We start from the raw sequence: 22,583 nt of genomic DNA, 5'->3' as shown, positions 1-22,583 counted from the left end.
CTATGTAACTTTTTTATTCACTTAAAAATTGATTTTACATATTTTACAGACAGTATGTGTTCACTTTTAAGAATATGTCAGGCTTTTTTTTTTAATTAAGGAAAGTAAAGTCGCCTGACCTAAACTGTGAGGGCAGCAGAGTATAAAACAAACATGATCCTAAGAACACAGCTAATTGTGTTTTTCTGCTTTTTAGTCATTTTACCTTCTCTTCTAGAGCAGCCATTCGTTCCTTCAGGTGTAGCTGTAAGCGTTCATTGGACTCAGTCAGAAGTCTGTCCACAGTATCAGATAATCTTTTGTTGTGCTCCTCATTCATTTTCTCTCTTTGCCTAGCCTTGCATTAAAAAATAAATAAATAAATTTAACATAAATATGACTAAAATATTTGGCTTTGGTTTTATATTTTTATAGCTTTAAAAATTAGACTTAATTTTATCTCTGTTTTTATTAAATTGGTAGAAACTTTTTTTGAAACGCACATGGCATGTCTATATGATTTAAAATATAACCACTCATCAAGAAAGACAAGAATTCCTTATATGTAGAATATAACTCTGTACGTTGATGCTTGAGAGGGACGGTTCATGTACATATACGTACTCTCTGAAGTTCTTGATTTTTCTCTTCAAGTTGACCTTCTAGATGTCTCATACGCTCTTCAATGTTTCCATGCCTTTCTTCAGCCTGTTAAGAAATATGAAGAATGCACCTGCCATGTAATATGTGGTTAACACTTTTCCTCCAAATAAACTGAAATAAAATGTAAAGCAAGCTACTACCAACTGCAAATGTATTTTTCAAAAAATAAATTTTCTTTAAACAGGCAGCTGAACAGCATTGCTTGAAATGTGTCAGCTACAAAGGCCTGTTACATCCAAGCATCAGCAAAACATTGGAGTTATTTATGAGCAATGAAATCAGCCAAATGTAACATGCAGACTGTGCATGGTTTGAACACAAACCTGCCATTGTCCAATCTTAAGCTCCTGAAGCACTGAACTGCACAGATGGTCGATTATCAATAAATAAAAGTAACATAATTTTTAGAAACAAAAAGAAAAACTTAGATGAATTCTATTTAGCAATAGAAAGTAAAGTCCAGTAGGACTACCTTCCTACGTATGGAGATCATTTCTTGTAGTTTAGCTTCCATAACATATTGATAATCATCAGATGAGGTAGAAGAGGTTGGATCAGACTAACAAGTCAAGGAAAAGGAGAGGGACAAAATTGAAAAATCAGAACTAAAGACACTGACACTGAACAGAACATAGCACAGAATGCTTAAAAGAAAAGTGTGACAGCAAATTTAATACTTTAATAGACAGAATTTTATATGGAGAGAACTATACTGATATCTGGTGAACATGATGCAGTTGATGGTTGTAAGTGAAAACGATGATATGCTCAAATAAAAAGCTACCAACCTAAGGTATGGAAGGTTAGTGATGGCTGGCAATGAAAGACTACTACAGAATGAATTCAAGCAACTCTGAGAGAGTCATGTAATAATTGGGATTATGGGAAACCAAACACTAGAATATGTCTCTGATAGACAGTTAAAAGTTTTGGATTCTGTTTGTTTAACAACTTACTTAAAAATAATGGAAACAATGTACCTCCATGTTGAGGACTAGGCTAAGGTAACAACTCAAGTGAATAAATTTGGAACAAAATTTATTATAAACCCAACCATGTAGAAATCAGAGAAAACACTAAGCCATGGGGTTAATTACTATGAGTATTCTCCAATTCAAGCAGGACTGAGTTTCCTCAGCAAGAGTGGCAAACTTACAAAATGACTTCTGGTCTCTGAACAGACACTCAGGCTATAGGTTTAGAACCTCAGCATCTCTTCTTAGACAAAGCCTTAATTTGGAACTTTAAATGAAAATGCTTAACAGTCCTCAGATTATCAAAGTGACAAGTAATCTGTGAGGACAAAACAATGTATTTGTGAATTCTCCTGAAGGACACTAGGGACCACTCCAAAACGGTTTCTGCATTAATTTGTTGCTATGGAAACAAAATAGTGCCCTAAAGTGAATAGGCAGCCCAGTGCCTTTGTGAGCTAATGTTTGCCCAGTGCCAAGGTTAGTTACATGTCTTGGAGGTGAATGTCAGGTTACCACAGATGCAGAGTGTTCAACACATGTGACATTGCTGATAGCTGAATTGTATTAGTATGTTATGCACAGATCACATGTAAAGTTACATCAACATTTTTAATTATAATTACAAGTTAAACAATTAGAACAGCCAAAGTACCCTATGTCAGAATAACTACATTTAACTCCAGAGTATTCTATTACATCTTATAAGTTTATTCTAAAATAGCGAAACTTACTTTATGCAAATATAGGACTATATAAAAATATATCATGCAGTATCTGAAAAGAAATAGTAACCCATTCATGTATTGGTTCATATGCATATGCACTGTTTTGTGCAACAAATTCCCACTTAATTTATAACATAAACACTTGACACTTAATTGGTGTGCTTATGCAAATTATAGCTCAACATTTACAGTTTGTAAGATTTTCTTTCTGAAATACTTATTTCATAAATTGGGAAAATAATGAAGAAATAACAAATAACCAATTTCTCTCCCCAAATTTCTAAGCAGAAGCAACACAGAATGCTACCATAGTCTCCAAAATGCCACACAATCATTTTATGTTATTATTTAAAACTTAAGATTCAATTAATAATTCAGGAAATGGGTCAAAATATTGCTGAAATTTTATATTTTAAATTTATAAAATGTATTTGTAATTTATTAAAAGTACATTTTAACAAGAGTTAATGTTATGACAACTAATCAGGTGACAGGTAGTCAAGGCATTTCCAGAACTTTTTTTCAAACATTCAAGTAAAGTCAGTAGATCTTTCAAAAGACCTTAAAACTTCTGGCTGTTTCTATCTTAACTATTGACAACACACTAAACATTGTGAAAATTCACTTCAGTGATTTAACAAAAATTTTTATGTTTAAATCACTAACTTGTTTGATACTTTTTATTGGTACTAAAAATGAATGAAATACCTTATGGAATTCAAGATGAATTATGTCCTTGTTGATGGAATATGCATTTTAATTAAAGAAGTAAACCTCATAAATCATAACATTGGGAGCCCAACACTTTTTTAGTTAATTGTGTATACAATCATCAAGCCAAACTTTTAGTTTTATCCCTAGTCATTATTTAATATTTCTGCCTTTCTAAAAGCCTCAGGTGAGTTTTAGCTACCTGTCTACACACACACACACACACACACACACACACACACTCACTCACTCACTCCCTCCCTCCCTCCTGGTAGAAAAATAGACCAATCTTAGCAGCCTAACAATAAATTCAGACATCATCTCTAAACAAACATGGGGTTCAATTTGCAACCACTATTGATTTATGTTCATCTCAACTTTATGAAGTGTGCAGTTTAAGCAATTGTTATAAATACAGGAGACTTACAAGAACAATCAGCTATTTTTTTAACTCCTTGATGGAGTATAGGGCTTATCTTGGTTGAACACTCTTTAATGTGACAAGGCAATTTGCAAATGAGCTAAAGTTTTAGAAGAAATTACAGACAGAAATGTCTTTGAAAAGATGCAAATATATTTGAACATGAAAAAGGAATTAAAATTAAAGAGAAGAGGGCCAAAAAAATAGCAGATAATAAAAGTAGGAAAAATACATACAGCTTAAATAAAATAGATGATGGGTTGCTAACGATACCATTCAAAATACAGGAGAGGGGAATAGAATCTAGGTTTAAACTGAGCATAAATCATAAACTAGTTAGTCAAAAATATTAAGAAATAAAAAAGACTATGATGATTAATAATAGTGAGATATTGAAAACAAGTTGAAATTGAAACAGTAAATAACTAAAGAAGGTTCTAGAGACAGTCCCTAAAGGTCTTAAAAAGAGAAAAAATGGTCAAAAATCATTTTAGCCATAAAATTTGGGAGAGCAAATCAAAGACTGATCTCCAAGTGTTATAAAAATGTTATAAGCAGAGGGAGTACACTGAGAACAAAATCTCAGAATCAGAGGAGTGTGTATAACAAATTAAAGACAGCAATACTCTAAAAACTGTATATCTGAAATAATGTTGCTCATACATGGCCAGTCAGGAGAGGAAGCAGTCAAAAGGAAAACAGAGTGAATTCTAGCATTTTAAACATTTTTATTAAGAGGGAAAAAAATAGTGAAAAATGAGGAAATCAAAAGGCTCTAGATGTAGTGAAATTTTAGCAATTAGGAGTATATTGAAGAAATTATTTTGGGTGCATAAGTGAATATATACATCAAAATAAGATGACAAAAGAAGAAAATGGAGAGCAAAAAGATGAAATACCTATTTTGAGTTTTGTTTGTTTGTTTTACATTCTAAATTAAGGAGTCTTAGGAATGTTTACTTTAAAGACTCAGAGTTAAGTATTATATTTTAAATTATGTTTTTATTCTCAATCCATCAGAAGTTAATTTGGGGCAATTTTTTTCTAAATTTTGTGTTTTTGAGGGAGAGTTTCAAACTTTCTTGTATTTTACTCATGACAATACTGGTAATTATTTTACCCCAGAATATTGCAAAAGTTACTTTTATTATTTAGCCACTTCACTCCCACTAAAATAGTTCAATTCAATGAGATTACTCTTTGTAAAAGTTCTTTATTTTCCTCAGATGAAAAGCTTCAGGGTAAATGTCTTACCCCAAATGACAGTAATTTCAAATGTGTTAGTGAGCAAAACACTTCTACTTTTAACATAATTTCAATAATATTTCTCAAATCAAGTAAGTTTATATTTATGATAGAAGTCACACATTCCTGAAATTGCCAGAGTGGTTTATGGGATGATCTGTGACTATAGAAGGATCCCGTATGTAATATTACCCTAATCAGACTAGCTACTCCAATACTCTACAGACAACCAATTATCTAATCACCTTTTCTTTTTCTATTTCTTTCTTTCTTTTTTTTAATGGCTGTACCTGCAGCACATGGAAGTTCTTGGGCCAGGGGTTGAATCTGAGCCACAGCCGTGACCTACCCCTCAGCTGCAGGAACGCTGGATCCTTTAACCCGCTGAGTTATGCTGAAGTCTAACCCATGCCTCTGCAACAACTCAAGCTACTGCAGTTGGATTCTTAACCCACTGTGCCACAGTGGGAACTCCAATTCCAATATTTTCTGCTTTCTCAAATGTTCGTTTTTTCACTACCTGATTACCCTATTTTAACCAACAGGCATCGGCTTACCTTTCCTTTTTATTTACTTTTTTCAAAAAACTCTTATGTGTACCTACTTTTCTTTTGCTGCATCGATTATTCTGGATAATTTCTAGTGCTAGAATTTATAACTTGCAGTACCCAATATCTTCCTGCAGTGGCATGGAAAGCAGCATATAGTAATGACTTTGAATATCTAAAATGTTTGTACATATTTGCACTGACATTGAAAGTCAAACATGCTTTTAGTGACAATATCTGGACTTTTATTCTAGTGACATGATATACATTTTGAAGCAACGTCATTTCTGTTTGACTGTAAAAGGTAAGAAAAGTCATTTTTAACATAATGGTTGCAAAGTTCTAAAACATGCACAGAATTTCAGAAGCTAATGGCCATAACATAGCAGATAATTTTAAACAGTCTTCAGATTATTATTGCTTTTAATTGGTTAAGAAGAAATTGCAACTATTAAAACCACTTTCTGACAATTTAATGGCTTTAGACTTTACACTTCTACAAATCTAACTTCCAATTTATAAACAATTTTTTCAGATTATAGTAATAACTAACTCAACTGCTTATGATATTTCCTATATTTTTAATACAGAACAATTTATATTAAGCTTACTAAATTATTATGTCTCATATATATTAAATATCATCGTTATGTGTTTATATTTGGTGATTATTCTTATGTGCAAATATCATCATGGAAAATTAACTAAAAGGAAATGAAATTTTGTTTGTTTTTGTTAATATTTAAATAGGCAAAGGGACCGTCGATTCATATATCAATCATTCATTTCAACATAAACATGTGCAATATAAAAAATTTATCTAAATAACAGACCAATATAATAGAGATAAAATAAACTTAATTTTCATAAAGCTAAGGAAATCTTTATATATTCATTTTAATTTCTAGTCATTTCTATAAGTATATCTGGGTTGACCAATTGTTTTATTGCAATACCTTTGTCAGGGCTGCAATTCTCTGAGCCAGTTCAGCCTCTACTTCAGGTAAAGTCTCAGCTTTTCTCATGGTCTGCTGCAACTTTTGTTCAGCCAGCTCAAGACGCTCTTGTAACTGTCTGTTCTTCTCTTCCATCTGAAAGAGGGATGGAAAGAGACACTCGAATTGTTACAGGATAGCAAACAGCAATCAGTAGGAGCTTTGGGCTTTAGCCATTATTCTAGATTTAAAATCAACTATTACTACCACACCTACTGTGCAAACAGATGACTGTGCTCATATTTTAATATATGAGTTATCCATATTCCTTAATAAAATTCAGCACATTAAAAAAAGAAAACCTTCTACTGAAGGCTGCAAAAAGATAATACTGAGCATTAACTTGGACAAATGGAATACTACTTAGTACTAAGACCAGATGAATCATAATAGCAATATATTGAAAATAGAGTATTGGCTGGAGTGGGAGAAGGGCTCTCGCGTGAGGGTTGAGAGTGCAGGCTCTAGAGATGAAGTCGGCAAACTTTTTATGCAAAGGGCCAGATAGTAAATATGTTAGGCTTTGTGTATCACAAAGCACCAACTATGCAGTTCTACTGTGGCAACACAAATGGAAGTCACAGACAATGATTTAATGAATGGGTATGGCTATGTTTCAATAAAACTTTATTTATAAAGCAGAGCCATAGTTTTGGCACACAGGCCATACTTTGCCCAACTCCTTCTCTAGAGCTGAACAGACCAAGGCTTCCATTACTGACTCCGGATATTATTAATGTGTGACTGGGAAAGTGTTCATGTCTCTGGGCCTTCGTTCCCTCAGTAGATAACTGTACTTACTTCACAGGCGGTTGTTGGATTTAAGTGGTATATGTAAACTGTTGGGCACAGTTTCTGGTTCATGTCTAGATCCAAAGTAAATATTAGTCATTATTTTTATTGTTCTCAAGACAGATTTCTAGATTGAATGCTGGAAATCACATCTGTTTAGTTAGATCAATTCTAAATTTTAGAGAATGGTAGATTGCCAAAAAATACCATATTTTATTTATTTAATGTTCTGTGAGAATGGTGAGAACAGACGTGGACCAGAACAAAACCAAGATGAAGATACTGAACCTGCCGTAGGATGGCCTCTTTATTTGCTAACTCATTTTCTAGTTTGTCATTCATGTCATGTATGGAGGTAGATTCTCTCTGAGCACTGAGGTAACGCTTCTCAAGGGTCGTAATTCTTTCTTCCATATCTTCCTTCTGCGCCATGGCCTACAATTAAAATAAAAAAAAATCAAATTCTCAGATAGTTTATGTATTGGCTTGTTATTTAAAGGAAATAGTAAGATATAAAAAGCTATTGCTGGAGTTCCCTGGTGGCTCAGCAGGTTAAGGATCTGGAGTTGTCACTGCTGTGGCTTGGGTCACTGATGTGGTGTGGAAAAGAAAGACAGACAGATAGATAGACGGATAGACAGCTTGATCCCTGGCCCCTGAACTCCTGCATCTGGTAGGTTTGGACAAACAAAACAAAATGAAACAAAACAAAACTATTGCTTTCTTGAGGTAAATATCCATTCTTTTCATGGAAGGGATGCAAGATTTCATGTGAGTTTTCTCAATTTATCTGTCAGAATTCTTCTACATTTTGGATTAGGCAAAAGCTTTATTTCTCTGAGAATACAATGGAGTGCCTTTTAAAAATGCTTGAGGTAGAATTGGTATTAGAAAATAAATGGCAGATAAATTAGCTCCTTACACAGTAGAGATAAATACAATTACGGGTAGAGCTGTAAACCATAAAATTGATAAAATGGTGGCTGTAGGTCCAAATTTTGAAGCAATCTGCAAATAAGGACAACGCATATCATCAGTATCCTTATCTTCATGGATAAGTAGGAGCAACTCAATGGTTAAAAGAGAAAGGCATATACACACTATCATATACAAAGCTGGTCAGTAGCAAGGATCTATGATATAGCTCGGGAAAATCTATTCAATAATCTGTGATACTCTATATGGGGAAGAAATTTGAAAAAGAATGGATACGTATGTATGTATGTATGTGTATGGCAGACTCACTTTGCTGTATACCTGAAACTAACATTGTAAGTCACCTATACGCCAACAAAATTTATATAAAAATTTAAAAAAAAGTAAAAATGAAAAAAACCTGAAACCTGCTCATAAATAAATTGACCAATTTACTTTGGAATGCAATCCTTTCCCTTGTTTTATATCTAGCTATATGTCTGTCTATCTGGCTGTCTGCCTATCTTTCTTTCTATTCCAATTTAAAAAGAATTGAGAAAGCTCAATGAACACAAATCTCTAAGGGAAAATCAACTGCTGGTGCAAATGGAGTAAAACAATGGTGTTAATAACATATTAAGCAAAAATTTTAAACCATATAATTCATAGACAACTTGGAGATGAGTTTTAACTTCCTAATAGCATATATGGGAAATTATTAGCAGGCAGAGAACCTACTTTTTTAAGGTGTTGGGAAAACTCAGATGCAGAGGTGAGCATCTTGAGCCTGGTGTGGCTTCCTGACAGTGTGGGCTGCTCCTTTGCATACGAAGCCTGAAACTGAGGAGATGGTGGTGGCTGCCATCTATTACTACCCAGGTTTCTTTGACCACTTGTTCCTAATGAGTCTCTTTGTTATTCTCCATTCTGAGCCAATCCTGTCACACCCACAGGGCAGATAAATTCTCTTCCAGTTTTCCAAATAAAATAGAAGCCTTTAAATGGAGAATCCTTCAGTTTCCTGATCTTCCCTTACAATCATCTGGAAATGTCACCGCATGCACACAAATTATTAAATTCTATCTTTCAGTTTAGAACAGGTGTTTTATCTTTTCTCAAATTTTAGTCATCATGTGTATTCTCCATTTTAAGCTTTTTCTACTTTAGGGGTCTTGTTCACTTGTCCTCCTAGATTTTCAAGGTGTTAGTAGAGGTAAATTCCCTAACAACAGCTGGAAAAATGAAACAGGCTAATGAAAGTTTTGCTAAGGTCAGAGGTGGAGGGTAGAGGAAGAAGAGATGATTCAAAGTAAATGAAAATGAGAATGATATTCCATGCGCCTGACCATTACCCTGAACTGAAGTTCAGAAATTTTATCCAACTGTTGGAGTAGGTGGGAAGATTTACCATAGATTCAAAAATGAGTAAGCAAATTAATTTATCAGGTAAGTAATACAATCCCGGAAAAACAGAAAGCTGTACAAAAGGAAATACTACCACTGAGAGCCACTACTTGGATTATTTGTGGAAACTATCTAGAATAATAACAATAACACTGAATGTGATTTGGGAATAATTATAGTGGAAAGATAGGTGCAAGAAGAATAAGAAAGATAAAGTTCTCATAAAATGTAATAGTAAGACATAGATTAAGTTTAAATAAGAGAGAAAATACAGGAAGCAATGGCTAAAACGGTTGAAATTGAGACTCTCAGGGAAATGAGATGGGAGGTGGGTGATGGCTTTGGGTATGTGTGTGTGTGTGTGTGTTGTGCACATATGTGTTTAGATTTGTGCTCTCTTGATGTCATTTGATTTTGAAAAATTATGTGTATACAAAAACTAAGATTAATTAAAGTTATATTCTACATTGAAACTCTTCATGTTGACCTTAGTCTCTGCCTGCCCTTGCCTTGTGTGACTTGACTAGGGAGTGACACCACTCTGCAAAGAAATTTAGGGTGATCCTCGAAAAGGCCTTCACCCTAATTCTCACATAATGGCCTAATCTATCACCTTGCTAATAGTCTTTTTTCCTGCTTACTTATTCCCAACCTGCTTCTTGGCTTAAATACTTGTGTATATTTCCTTCCGTCTTCAATATAAAATTTGAGTTACCAAGCCTTGAAAACAAGTAGCTTCATGGACTGACAATTCCCTGTCTTTATGTGATGGGATGAATTGTGTGACCCTGAAAAACCTGCATTTCACCTAGGACTTAGGAATGCAACTTTCCTTGTAAATACGGTTTCACAGATGAGATAATGCAGGATAGGATGGGCCTTAATTTCAGTGACTGGTGTTCTTACCAGAAGAAGAAGATGTGGGGAGAGATGCAGAGAAAAATGCAATGTGAAGAGAGAGACAGAGATTGCCCTTATTCTGCCACAAGCCAAGACCACCAGGGATTGCTGGCAACGACCAGAAGCTGCAAGAGGCAACGTGGAATCCTTCACCAGAGGCTTCACAGGGAACGTGGACCTGCTGACAACTTGATTTCTGATTTAGAGCCTCCAGAACTATGACAGAATAAAATACTCTTGTTTTAAGCCACCCAGTTTGCAGTAATTTGATACGGCAGCCCTAGGGAACTGATACTCTGTGGCATCTCTACCTGGAAGGAGATTTTGTCGCCTGCTTTGATTACCTTAATCCTGCTGAATTTTAATGCCGAATTAAAGACTAAAGCTTGGTTAATAATATTAATGTTCAAATGTATGAAATACAATAATACATCAATGTGGCAAAAATTACTCAGACTATTTTTTTTCTCAACATTACATACGCATCTATAGATTTTAGCCAATAACAAAAGCTGTTATTTAAAAAGAGTTTATGTTAAATTTTGACTTTTTCTGTTTTATATATTTTTCAGTCCAAGGATAGTTTTTTTTTTTATATATAATGATTTTTATTTTTTTTCCATTATAGCTGGTTTACAGTGTTCTGTAAATTTTCTACTGTATAGAATGGTGACCCAATTACCCATACATGTATACATTCTTTTTTCTCATATTATCATGCTCCATTGTAAGTAAGCAGAGTAGTTTTAATCTTAGAGAATTCCTTCAGCGTGCTTACAACTGTTAATATTATAACATTAATTTCATTTTCACACAGAACTGTGGAGACGTTATGTCAATTTTGTAGCCCAGAAAAATTCTAAATGTAGCCTACGTACATAAAATTTTTGCAAAATTATAATAGCAATAGATTCAGTTAAAGGCATACATATATGCTTCTTCAGAAGATTAGCATGAAGAACGTCCCTGCTTTAACCCTAGTTTTTGATACTTATTAAATCTGTTATGGGTAAACACTTTAACTTTTCCACACAAACTTTTTTCCTTTTTTTTTTTTTTTGGTTTTTGGTTGGGGTGTTAATACCTAATATTTTAAGTGCTTCGCATGGTGTCTCATGTATAACACACAGTAAATAAATAACTTCTATTTCATTATACTTACTATTGTGCCTATGATAAGCTGATCTGACTCTATGGCATACATTAAATGTAGGAGTCACTGGATGTGAATTTAGCAATGCATTTTTAATTCAATTATTCATATGGGAGATTCAATTTTTGACTGCATGCTGTGTTGCCAAAAATAAATTTTGAATTTACAAGTTGGAAAAATATCTTTTCCTTGTATATCACTTAGAAATTCTAAAAAACAAGCATTTTTCTAGTTCATGAAAACAGATGCCTAAAAAAGGGAGAAAACTGCATGAAGATTTAATTTTCTCTTGATATGAAGTTTATGTAAAAACCAGATTTTATTTACTTATTTATTTTTTGCTCTTTTAGGGCCACGCCCATGGCATATAGAGGTTCCCAGGGTAGGGGTCCAATCGGAGCTACAGCTGCCGGCCTATGCCACAGCCACAGCAATGCATGATCCAAGCTGCATCTGGGACCTACACCACAGCTCAGGGCAATGCCAGAGCCTTAACCCACTGAACGAGGCCAGGGATCGAACCCTCAACCTCATGGTTCCTAGTAGGATTCATTTGAAATAAAGATAATTATATGGTAACTTTCAGCTAGGAAAGTGAAAAATATAATTCCATGTTTCAGTTAATAGAGAAAACAAAACTGATATGTATTCATTCATTTAATTACTTAGTGAAAATTCAAAGAACTCATAAAATGAAGTTGGAAAGACAAGCTAGTTTTCCTCACAAAACAAAATATAACTGAAATAGTTCATGGAAAATTTTAACCCTTTACACATCTATACATTTAATGAGATATTATTATCTAGTACCCAATCAGCAGCCTTTTTAATTGAAGGATGAAGAGCTAGACTAAGCCTCAGTTATGAGATCGATTGTATTTTTTAGTATAGGTACTATGCGAAGCTTTAATCCAGCCCTCTAACAGGTCATAGTCAATTTAAAAAGCACTTATGAAAAAATTTCAAACAAAAGTAAATTTTGAAGAATTTATTTCTTAAAAATAATAAGAGCAAAATATATTTTGAAACAATTAATGAAACATACTTACATAATTTGTTTTAGATATGTTAGACTATGCACATGCACAGCAAAATTCACTTGTTTTTAATTATTTAGTCAGTTTTTCCTAAACTCTAATTTTTTCTTAATTAATTCAACAAATATTTATTGCTTAACAAGAGATATAAATCATACTATGCTAGCAATGCTATAGGTGAAGCAAAAAGAAGCACTATATATTTTTTCTACTCAAAAACCTGTAATTTAGTAGACTTTTTGTGACCAGAGCCCAAAATACATTATTATTCAGAAAAAGTACAGTCTGCAGTTTTGAGTGTTATGTGATACCTTTTTAAGGTATGTGATTTTTCACATTTTCTTGGTTACTGGAAAGAAAGATCACAAGATTGATTTTTTAGGAAGCAGTTATAGTATGGCTGCATTTTTAAAAATGATAGTTGCTACCAATGAATACATTATTGCATCTTGTTAATTTTGGAAGCTCCTCATGGTGGAAGAAGCATAGATTTTGAAGCTGGGGTGATCCTGTATTCTTCCTGGTGCCAGGGGCGGGGGAAGTGGTATGTTAGGCATGGTAGTGTATAGACCTTAGACAAATCACTTTACCTGAGAAAAATGGGATAATTACAAGTACCTTTCCTACAGAACAGCAGAAATAAGGGAAACTAAATGTAATGAACCTATAATAGTTTCCATGATTGGTCCTCAAGACAGTTCAAGCATCAAATCAATGTCCTGTGCCCTTTGTCCTAAATCTTTTAGGAAATATTTTATTTGGCTTTCACAGTGTCTTTAACACACACACACACACACACACACACACACACACACACGCACGCACACACACACAATGTATCGAGGAAGGCAGGCAGAGTATGGGCTCTTTCTCCAGGTCTCATTAATCCTATCACTTCCTACTGGTGCACCTGGCATTTCACACATTTATACTGCCCGCCTGGCTCTGAAAGTATTTCTATGTGCAACCTCCCTTCAAAGGTGAATGATGAAAATTATTCCTTTCTCAGTAAACACTTCTAAAATATAACTACATAGAAATTGTAGCACTAATAAGAATAGTTATGTTTTAAAAGGACTCCTTGGGAAAGCAGAACACCTTACCTAATAGAAGGGACTCCTAACAAAAGAACCACTGGCATCAGATAATTGATATTTTCCATCTGACTTAGCTTTTTGTCACCTACATCTGAAGACTATTAGAATCAAAGGGTTATTTTTAAATCGGCAATAGGAAAAGGGGAGCTGGAGACACAGCGAAATCTCTGAACTAAGAGGATGAAGAAATACAAAATCAGTCAAAGCTCAAGAAATGGCCCTGATAGTTTACTAGCCAAGAATCCTCACATACCTTACTAGTGATATAGAAGAGAGATTAAACTCAATCTACTTTAAAAATTCTCTGAGTTCGGGTTGTGAGAGGAGTGAAATAGGAGGTGTATCTGTGAACTATTAATGCTTAGATTGGTGTAGACAGCACTTTCATTATCCGCGTGGTAGCAGAGTGGCCACTTCTACACTCTCTGTGGATCACCTATTTTCCTCGGAGATAGAGGGTATTGTGTGGGTACGTATTCTGATTTCCTCCATGCCGTTTGAGGTTTTCATCAAATACCCACAAATATCTGTTCTTTCAACAAAGAGTTTTTGAGTGCCTATTTTATGCTCAATAGTTGCGTAGGTGATTTAAATAGAGCAATGAACAAAGGAAGACAAAACAAAATATCCTGGCCCGAATGAATACGTACAGTGAAGAGGGAAGTAAATCAGTAAAGTACACCTTGTGTCAGATGGCAGTCATTGCTGTGAGATTAAAAAAAGACTGGAAAAAGAAGGACAAGGCATATGTGTAAATACCATGATTAGGGAATACTGTGAAGATAACGTTTGAGCAAAAGGCAGAAGGAAAGGAAACTGCAAGAGAATAAGCATGGCTTGTTTAAGAGGCCACAATAACTGAATAGTGTGAGCTAAAATTAAAGCGTAGTACATGAGTTTAAGAGGTCGGAGGGTGGTAGTGGGGGTTGTACATGTTTGTAGATCCCTGCAAGTACTCATGCTGTACTGCAAACAGGGTAGGTAGCCATCCAAGAGCTTTGAGAAAGCGACTTGAGCTGACTTACATTGTAACAGTTGAGTCAGGCTGCTGTGTTGAGTACAGACTGTTGTAACAACCCAATGGGACACGACGGTTGCGTGGAATAAGGAAGAGCAGGGAGGGCTGTGAGAAGATGTCATATGACAAATACATTTTCAAGTTGGGTTTGGTGGCTGAATCGAATGCAGTGCACGAGTGAAAGAGCGGTACCAGGGACAGTTCCAAGGTTTTTGGTCTGAGCACCGATAAAGGAGTTGTCGACACCTGAGGTATGGAAGACTGCGAGGGAGTCTGGCTTCTTGGGGGACTATGAGGAAAAGAGTCTTGAGGATGTTATTTTTGAGATTTAGATACAGGCATTTGGAAATAAGGAGAGAAGAATAAGCAGGAGATATAAATTGGAAATCATAAGGTCACAGGTAGTTTTTAGAGCCATGGAAAAGCATGAATTTACCAGGGGAGGTAAGGCAGATTGAGGAGGGAAGGTCTTCCGTGGTTGGAGAAAAGAGGCAGAGCCAGTAAACAAGCCTGACATGGGGGTAGCAAGCAAAAACGGAGGAAAGCCAGGCAGCGTGTACTGTGCTACTGGCCCAGGGAAGAAGCATTCCAGGGAGTGGGAATTAGATCAAATATTTCAAAGGACCCAAGTGACTCCTGGCTTCAGCAACATGGAGGTCGATAATGATTTGGTTGAGAACAGTCTGAAGGGAACCGTGGAGGCAGAAGCACGACAACATGGACTCAAAGGAGAATGGGAAGGAAAGAAATGGATGCAGAGGGTTAATTCCAAGACTAGATAGTTTAATTACATACGAGAGATGAAAAAATATGATTTAAAAGAAGATATAAAATAACAAAGACAAAAAATTCACAAAAGAAAAATTTCATAAATAATTTTCTTTTAAATTAACCTAGAATGATTTATAAAGTGAAAAGATTACAAACCGTTCATCTTAGCTGATAAGATGAGTCAGCAAGGTTAAAAAAAAAAATCTTGTAACTTTTGTAGTTTAAAGAACTCTCTTTTTCAAAAAGATAAAGTGATTTTTAAGTTTAGCAAGAACTGAATATATAGAGAAAGAAAGGTCCCCACTTCCACGCATACATTTTAACATGCATAGACACAACTAAAATAAGAGGGAAAAATTTAAAGTAAGATCTTTGGGTATTCCCATATGCTAAGTTTAGTAATTCATTATTCATACCCGAATCTAGGGTTATGTAAAATTAACAGCTTAAAAACATTTAAAAATTCATTAAAAACTGTGGTTTTTATTATATCTGAGACACGGAATGTTGATTTTCTTTTCATACATATGTAAAAGCTGATGAAGTAAACTATTTTTGCCTTAGTGAAAGAGTTTCATAACTAATATAATGCCTCCCAAATTACAGTCTTCTGAGATAATGTAAAGAATATGCCATTAGGAGAAATTACGGAAAAAGCATCTCAGAGGTAGCACTCAGGAAGCAAAGCCTGAAAGTGTTATGAATCACTTACCTCCCTAATGTCCCTTTGATATTTGGTGTTCATTTCTTCTGTTTTAATGAGATCCTTTCTTGCTGTCTCTGCTTCCTGTTCCACCTCTCCCACCCGGGAAGAAAGAGCTGCTAAACGTTCTTTCATTTGGGCCATTTCATAGTTTTGTTTTTCAAGCAGTTCTTGTAGTTCAACTATTTGACTTGTGTCATCAGTTGAGTCTATAGAACCATTGGACAAACGCTGCAGAAGAGAAAAAGCAATGGCACTTAGAATTTTCTTCATCTTTAATTTAAAATGTACGAACTTAAAGAAACGAGATTGAGGAAGATACACATTGAGAGATACGGACTGAAAGAGAGCTAGCTTGGGAGGAAAACCAAGTTTCTGAGAAAACTCTTAATTGACATCAAAATATAAAAGAATATCAGTGATTTTCTCTTTGTCTTCTCTCTCTCTCTCTTTTTTTTTTTTTTTTTTAGGGCTGCACTTGTGGCATATGGAGGTTCCTAGACTAGGGGTCTAATTGGAGCTGTAGCTGCCGGCCTACGCCACAGCCATAGCAACGCCAGATCTGAACCTCGTCTACAACTTACACCACAGCTCAGGACAACACTGGATCCTTAACCCACCGAGCGAGGCCAGGGATTGAACCTGCAACCTCATGGTTCCTAGTTGGATTCATTTCCGGTGCACCACGACGGGAGCTCCCAAGATCAGTAATTTTCAATAGGCTAATAGATACATTTGGATTGGAAGATATTACATATACATTATACACAGCTTAGCATAAAACATTTGTGTATTTAAATATTCAATAAGTGGCAGCTATTTTAGAAATTATATATAAAGTTAATAAATAATATTTATATAGCATAGCATAGGTAAAATAATAAGTGAGGACAGAGAAATTATGTAACATTTTCAATTTTTATTCAAGATCCTTTGAGTTTTATTTTCAAAGACCGTCAAAGAACTTATACAACATTTTTCTTTTAAAAAAGGTTATTCCTGCTGTGGATCTGACCTAGCTGGAACAAGGGATAGCATAGAAAAGTCTTGGTTTCTATATTATTATCAACATAAAAGTCACAACTGCACAGAATCCACAGGAAGGAGGCTACAAAAGTTTAAATACTTTGAGAATGATGTTTCCTTTTTTTTTGATGGGGTTGCCTAGAAACCAAAGTTTTAGTAGGATGTCCTATAGCTTAGATGCATTGAAGAACTTTTGCAGCAAAAGTGCAGGAACTGGTGAGAAATAAGTGTTAAGAGAAAAAGTTCACAATTAAGTGGATATAGGAAAATATAAAGGAAAGGTTAAAAAAAACCATACAGCCAATTCTGCTAGAATGCTTGTTTAGAAAATGTGAATTTGTTCTAGCATGATAGATACATTAAGAAACAACTTCAACCAGACATAACTTTTGTGTTTTCTTATGTAGAGTTTTATTCCTGAGAATCACTAGCTGAACACCAAAACCAGACCTCGCTGAAAAGAGCAGTGTAGGAATATACAAAATGCACCTATGCTCATTCCTCAAACATCTAACCCCAACCTCACCCTTCCTCGAGTACTTTGAGTCAACCCATCCATTCATGTGTTACACTCTTCTGTCCGATTTCAGATATCCCTTCTTCCACCACTTCACAACTCATAGCTCTAACCCTTCTGACACCCACATGCATAGGCAAGCTTCAGGTCATTTTCAAGGTAAAGAGTTAAATTTATCATAGCATTTATGCAATTCATAAACATTGGGCATGTGTAAAACTGTGCTACCATTGTAATTAAAAGTTTTCTATCTCTGCTTAAAATCACCGATAAAGCTTTCAGGGTTCAGCTGCAAATCCCTTTCCCCCATAAGCGCTGGGTTCTGTAATTTTCAGTTTTGCATAACTCACAATTTTAGACATGCAAATGTCATATGGACAAAGCTGACTACAGGAGAAAAGGGGGAGAAGAGAAAGCATCATGAAAGCAGTGAGGAAGATAAAACAGAGAGAATGGGAAAGCAAACAAATGGCAGGAAGTGGTGGTAAGTCTAGCTGCCTGCTACAGAGAGGAACAGGTAGGCAAGTCAAAATTAAAAGGGCAGAGAAAGATTGAGTTGGCCTTCAGATAGTATCTTAAGACACGAGTTGGCTCTGCAGACCAAATACTTATAGGATCCTACTGAACTTTCGTATTGCAGGTGCCAAAACTTCTAATTATCTAGTAAATCGGGGAAGAGATATGACAAACACGTAGGAATGCTGGCGAGGATCCAGAGACTGGTCTCCCAGACTGTCCTTGAGTCTTGATTCTCCCGTCTGCTGAGACTGCTGCTTGCTGAGGGATCAGAGCTGAGAACATGCCTCTTAGAGAAATAGAACTGCTTTTCCAAAGTGATGGCCTTCCCCTGGGGCGTGCAATACCACACACCATGCAAAGGATTATTATTGTGGTGCTAATAAAAAACAGCATTTTAGACAGTTTTACGGACACAAAACTCAAAAACACTGATGGTTATCTGTATATGGGACAAAGTCTCTGTAAACGGAACTGAAAAAAGCCAGTTTATACTCACTAGGCAGCAGCTAAGAAATGGTTTATGGAGAAATGGTTTATAGAGCCAACTGCCCGTCAATTACACCCAGATTTGGGATAACTGAGGTATGATTTAACAGGGTTTCTGTAATAATAGCAAATATCTTTAACTCGGTGCACCACTTACGAGCAATGAGGCGGCTTAAGCTTTAATAGAACTTTTATGTTCTCACATTGAGAATTTCCTCTAGTCAACTGAAAAACTGGCAATTTTTTAGAAACTACAAAAACTATCAGAAAATAAAGTTTTGCTTTGAAAAATATTTTAAGTAGTTAAAAAATTACATTTAAGATTTGAGTTCTGGGAGTTCCTGTTGTGACTCAGCAGAGACAAACTGGTCTGGTATCCATGAGGATGCGGGTTTGAACCCTGGCCTCACTCAGTGGGTTAAGGATCTGGCGTTGCTGTGAGCTGTGGTGTAGGTCACAGACACAGCTTGGGTGCCCCACTGCTATGTCTGAGGCATAGGCTGGCAGCTCCAATCAGACCCCTTGCCTGGGCACTTTTATATGCCATAGGTGTAGCTCTACAAAGAAAACCAAACAAACAATAAAAAACACTGAATGCTTAAGAAATGGAGAAACTGAGACATAGGTAATTATACAAGGTAGATTTGAAATAAACTGAAGAACTTTGAATTTTCAGTTCAGTTCATCTACCCTTTACTATATTACATTTAATCCAAACGTATAAATCAACCAAATAAAATAGCATATGCTGGACGATATTGCCAAGTTCCAAGAAAGCAGTGTGTGTGTGTGTGTGTGTGTGTGTGTGTGTGTGTGTGTGTATGTGTGTGTGTGTGTAGATATATGAATATACATACAACAGTACACACACACATGCTTGTACACACACATAAATTCTACAAATGTTTGTTCAGTACAACTGAATGATGTTAATTTTCTAATTGGAAAAGTGATTATTCCAATTTTGTGCACCTGAAGTCCATTAAAATCTTCTCTAAAAATTGCATAATTTTTAATGGGCTCAAGGTAAGAGAAATTTAAATAAATATCAACAGTAATCAAACAACTAAAATAAAACACTTTCAAGAAGTTAACCTTTTCAAGTAATAGATAGTCTTTCTGCATATTTTTGAATATAGGGCTAGTCAGGGAAAATTTCTGAACTCTCTCAAAATATTTTTCTGAAGTACACATGCAACAGTAGACACAAATATGCTTGTACACACACATGTAAATTCCACAAATATTTGTTCAGTACAACATCTGTTCAAATCATCTTAAATATATTTTGTGAAGAGCTTAATGTATATTTTCATAATTTTGAAGTGTAAAGGTCATATTAGACCTGTGATTTTTATCTTTCAAAAAGAATATATAACTTTTGTTTCAAATAATTATTTCCTTGGTCTACCTTTAAAATAAATTTTGGCACTTCAACCTGAATGGTAAATGAATAAATTACAGGAAAACTTAATGCTTATTTTAAATAGCTTTATCAAGGTCTAATTTACATATGATAAAGTTCACCCATTTAAAGTATAATTGTCTATGGTGTTTACTTAGTACACTGAAGAGTTGTGCAACTATGAACATAATCTAATTTGAGAAAATTCTCATCATCCTAATAAAAACCTCATACTCATTAATGGTCACTAACAGCAGACGCCCACCCCCAAGCCCTAGGCAACCACGAATATTTCTTTCAATATAGATTTGCTTAGTACGTACCTGTCATATAAATGGAATCACAGAATAGTCTTTTATTCACTGCACATAATGTTTTTGAGTGTCATTTATGCTGTAGCATGTTATTCGTATTTCATATCTTTTGTTGCTGAATAGTACTTTATCATGTGAATATTTTATATGTAATTTATATATTCATCAGGTAATAGAAATTCAATTGTTTTCACCTTTTGACTAGTATACATAATATGTCTATGAACGTTTATGTACAAGTGTTTGGACAATATGTTTTCAATTCTTGTGAGTAGATTCCCAGAAGCAGAACTGCTGGATCATATGATAATTCCGTGTTTAAAATTTTGAAGAAATATTTCCCAAAGTGGTTGCGGCATTTTACATACTCACCAGCCATCGTCAGAGTTCCAATGTCCCCCACCCTCCCAAAACTTGTTACTGTCCTTTCATTAGAGTTATTCTTATGGGTATGAATGATATCTCCTTGCGAATTTCATCTGTGATTCTTAATGACGACTGATATGGAGTGTTTTTCATGTGCTTCTTGGCCTTTTGTGCACTTCCTTTAGGGAAATGTCCATTCAAAGTACATGCCTGTTTACTACCGGGTTGTCTATTGTTGAGTTATAAGAATTCATTATATACATAGGATACAGTTCCTTTATTACATGTATAACTGGCAAAGAGTTCTTTCCGGTCTATCAATGTTCGTTTTTACCTTTTGGATGTTGCTGTTGAAATGCAAGTGTTTTAACTTTAATGATGTCCTGGAGTTCCCATCGTGGTGCAGTAGAAACGAATCTGCCTAGGAACCATGAGGCTGCGAGTTCAATCCCTGGCCTCGGTCAGTGGGTTGAGGATCCTGCGCTGCTGTAAGCTGTGGTGTAGGTCAGATCTGGCGTTGCTGTGGCTGTGGTGTAGACTGGCAGCTACGGCGCCAATTAGACTCCTAGCCTGGGAACCTCCATATGCCATGGGTGTGGCCCTAAAAAAAGACAAAGACAAAAAAAATAAAATAAAAATATAACTTCAATGATGTCCAATTTATCAATTTTTTCCTTCATGTGCTTTTGGTGTTGTACCAAGGAATTATTTCTCAACACAATTATATAAAGTATTTGATTTTTTTTAAACTGTAGAATATACACTTTCAAATGCAATAAAGGGTCAGATGTTAAACATTTTAAATATATCTTTTGATTCAGTTAATAATTATTTATTGAGCACTACTCTGTGCCACAGGGGAGGTATTAGTTTTTAGGATTTTTTAAATATGATGATATATTCCTGACATTAAGGAAATTTCTATCAAGCAGAGAAGTGACACAGAAATAAGCAATTATTAAGCACTGCAATGAAACATCATCACGTAATTATGTTCTGCCTATATATTTGCGTTATGTGAGCAGAGAGAAGCTATCTTTTGTGATACTCTTTGGGTTGAGTCTTTAGAGAAAAGTAATTATACTTCAGGTGAAATAAGGGAGGGGATAGTTATTCAGAAAGGGGAAACAATATGAGCCAGGGCAGGGAGGCAGTCTCTGCAGGGGAATTACGAGTCACCCGGTGTTCAGAGCAAAAGACATGTGCAGTGGGGAGATGGCAGGATATGAAACATGACAGGGAGGGCCGGCATACATTAAGATATCCTTAGCACTTCATGTGAAACAGAATGAACTTTGTGCACTAAACAGAATGACAGAGCATCATCAAAGGTTTCTGAACAGGGAAGTCACCTAAGCATTCCGTGGGAAATTGTTCCTCTCAGGATCCTGGGGGTCTTTGTAACGTCTTTGACTACTCGCAGTGGACAATTTTTACTTGCCAGCTCAACATCCATTTTTTCCTTCCCATTTCCCCACGGAGGTGCCAGATGGATAGAGGATGCCCACTTAAATTTAAATTTCAGATAGACAACGAAAAATTGTTCAGTATGATATGTCACATGTAGTATCTGGGTCGAGCATTGAGGGAATTAATTATGCAAAGAAAACACTGAGCCAACACCCAGAATGAGAGCATAAATTATGCTTTTATCTGACAGAGGGAACAGAAGAATTAAAGGCTGGGAGGCTCAACTGAGTATAGGATTTTTAAAGGGATCCATGTAGTTAGACGTGAATGGGCTACAGCAAGAAGATGGGAGGATGATACGGTTCTTGAGATGATGTGAGTTTTAAGATCCCGGTAGGACTTCGGCTCCTACTCTGAGTGACATGGGGACCTTATGAGTTTTAAGATCCTGGTAGGACTCCGGCTCTTACTCTGAGTGACATGGGG

At 35.4% G+C, this 22,583-nt stretch overlaps 1 protein-coding gene across 50 annotated transcripts in view; it reads right to left on the bottom strand.

Annotated features, from left to right (window-relative positions):
• PPFIA2 (PTPRF interacting protein alpha 2) overlaps nucleotides 1–22,583 on the bottom strand; it is a 461,887-nt gene that overhangs the window by 98,816 nt on the left and 340,488 nt on the right. For 38 of the 50 annotated variants that reach the window (XM_084957697.1, XM_021093042.2, XM_084957698.1 and 35 more), the window contains 5 exons: nucleotides 16,064–16,285; nucleotides 7,345–7,491; nucleotides 6,226–6,360; nucleotides 604–687; nucleotides 206–337 (listed from right to left, as the gene is read on the bottom strand). In XM_084957697.1, coding sequence (XP_084813823.1) covers nucleotides 206–337; nucleotides 604–687; nucleotides 6,226–6,360; nucleotides 7,345–7,491; nucleotides 16,064–16,285 — 720 coding nt within the window. Of the gene's footprint in view, nucleotides 1–205; nucleotides 338–603; nucleotides 688–1,114; nucleotides 1,202–6,225; nucleotides 6,361–7,344; nucleotides 7,492–16,063; nucleotides 16,286–22,583 lie in introns of all 50 variants that reach the window. The other 12 variants (XM_021093032.2, XM_084957699.1, XM_084957694.1 and 9 more) reach the window with 1 other exon arrangement.

The sequence above is a fragment of the Sus scrofa genome, chromosome 5 (genome assembly GCF_054392235.1).
Source record: "Sus scrofa isolate SSC_HxYL_T2T_F1_AM1 chromosome 5, Sscrofa_HxYL_maternal_Yorkshire_Landrace_v2.0, whole genome shotgun sequence".
Taxonomy (NCBI): Eukaryota; Metazoa; Chordata; class Mammalia; order Artiodactyla; family Suidae; genus Sus; species Sus scrofa.
This window is presented reverse-complemented; position numbering and strand designations above follow the sequence as displayed.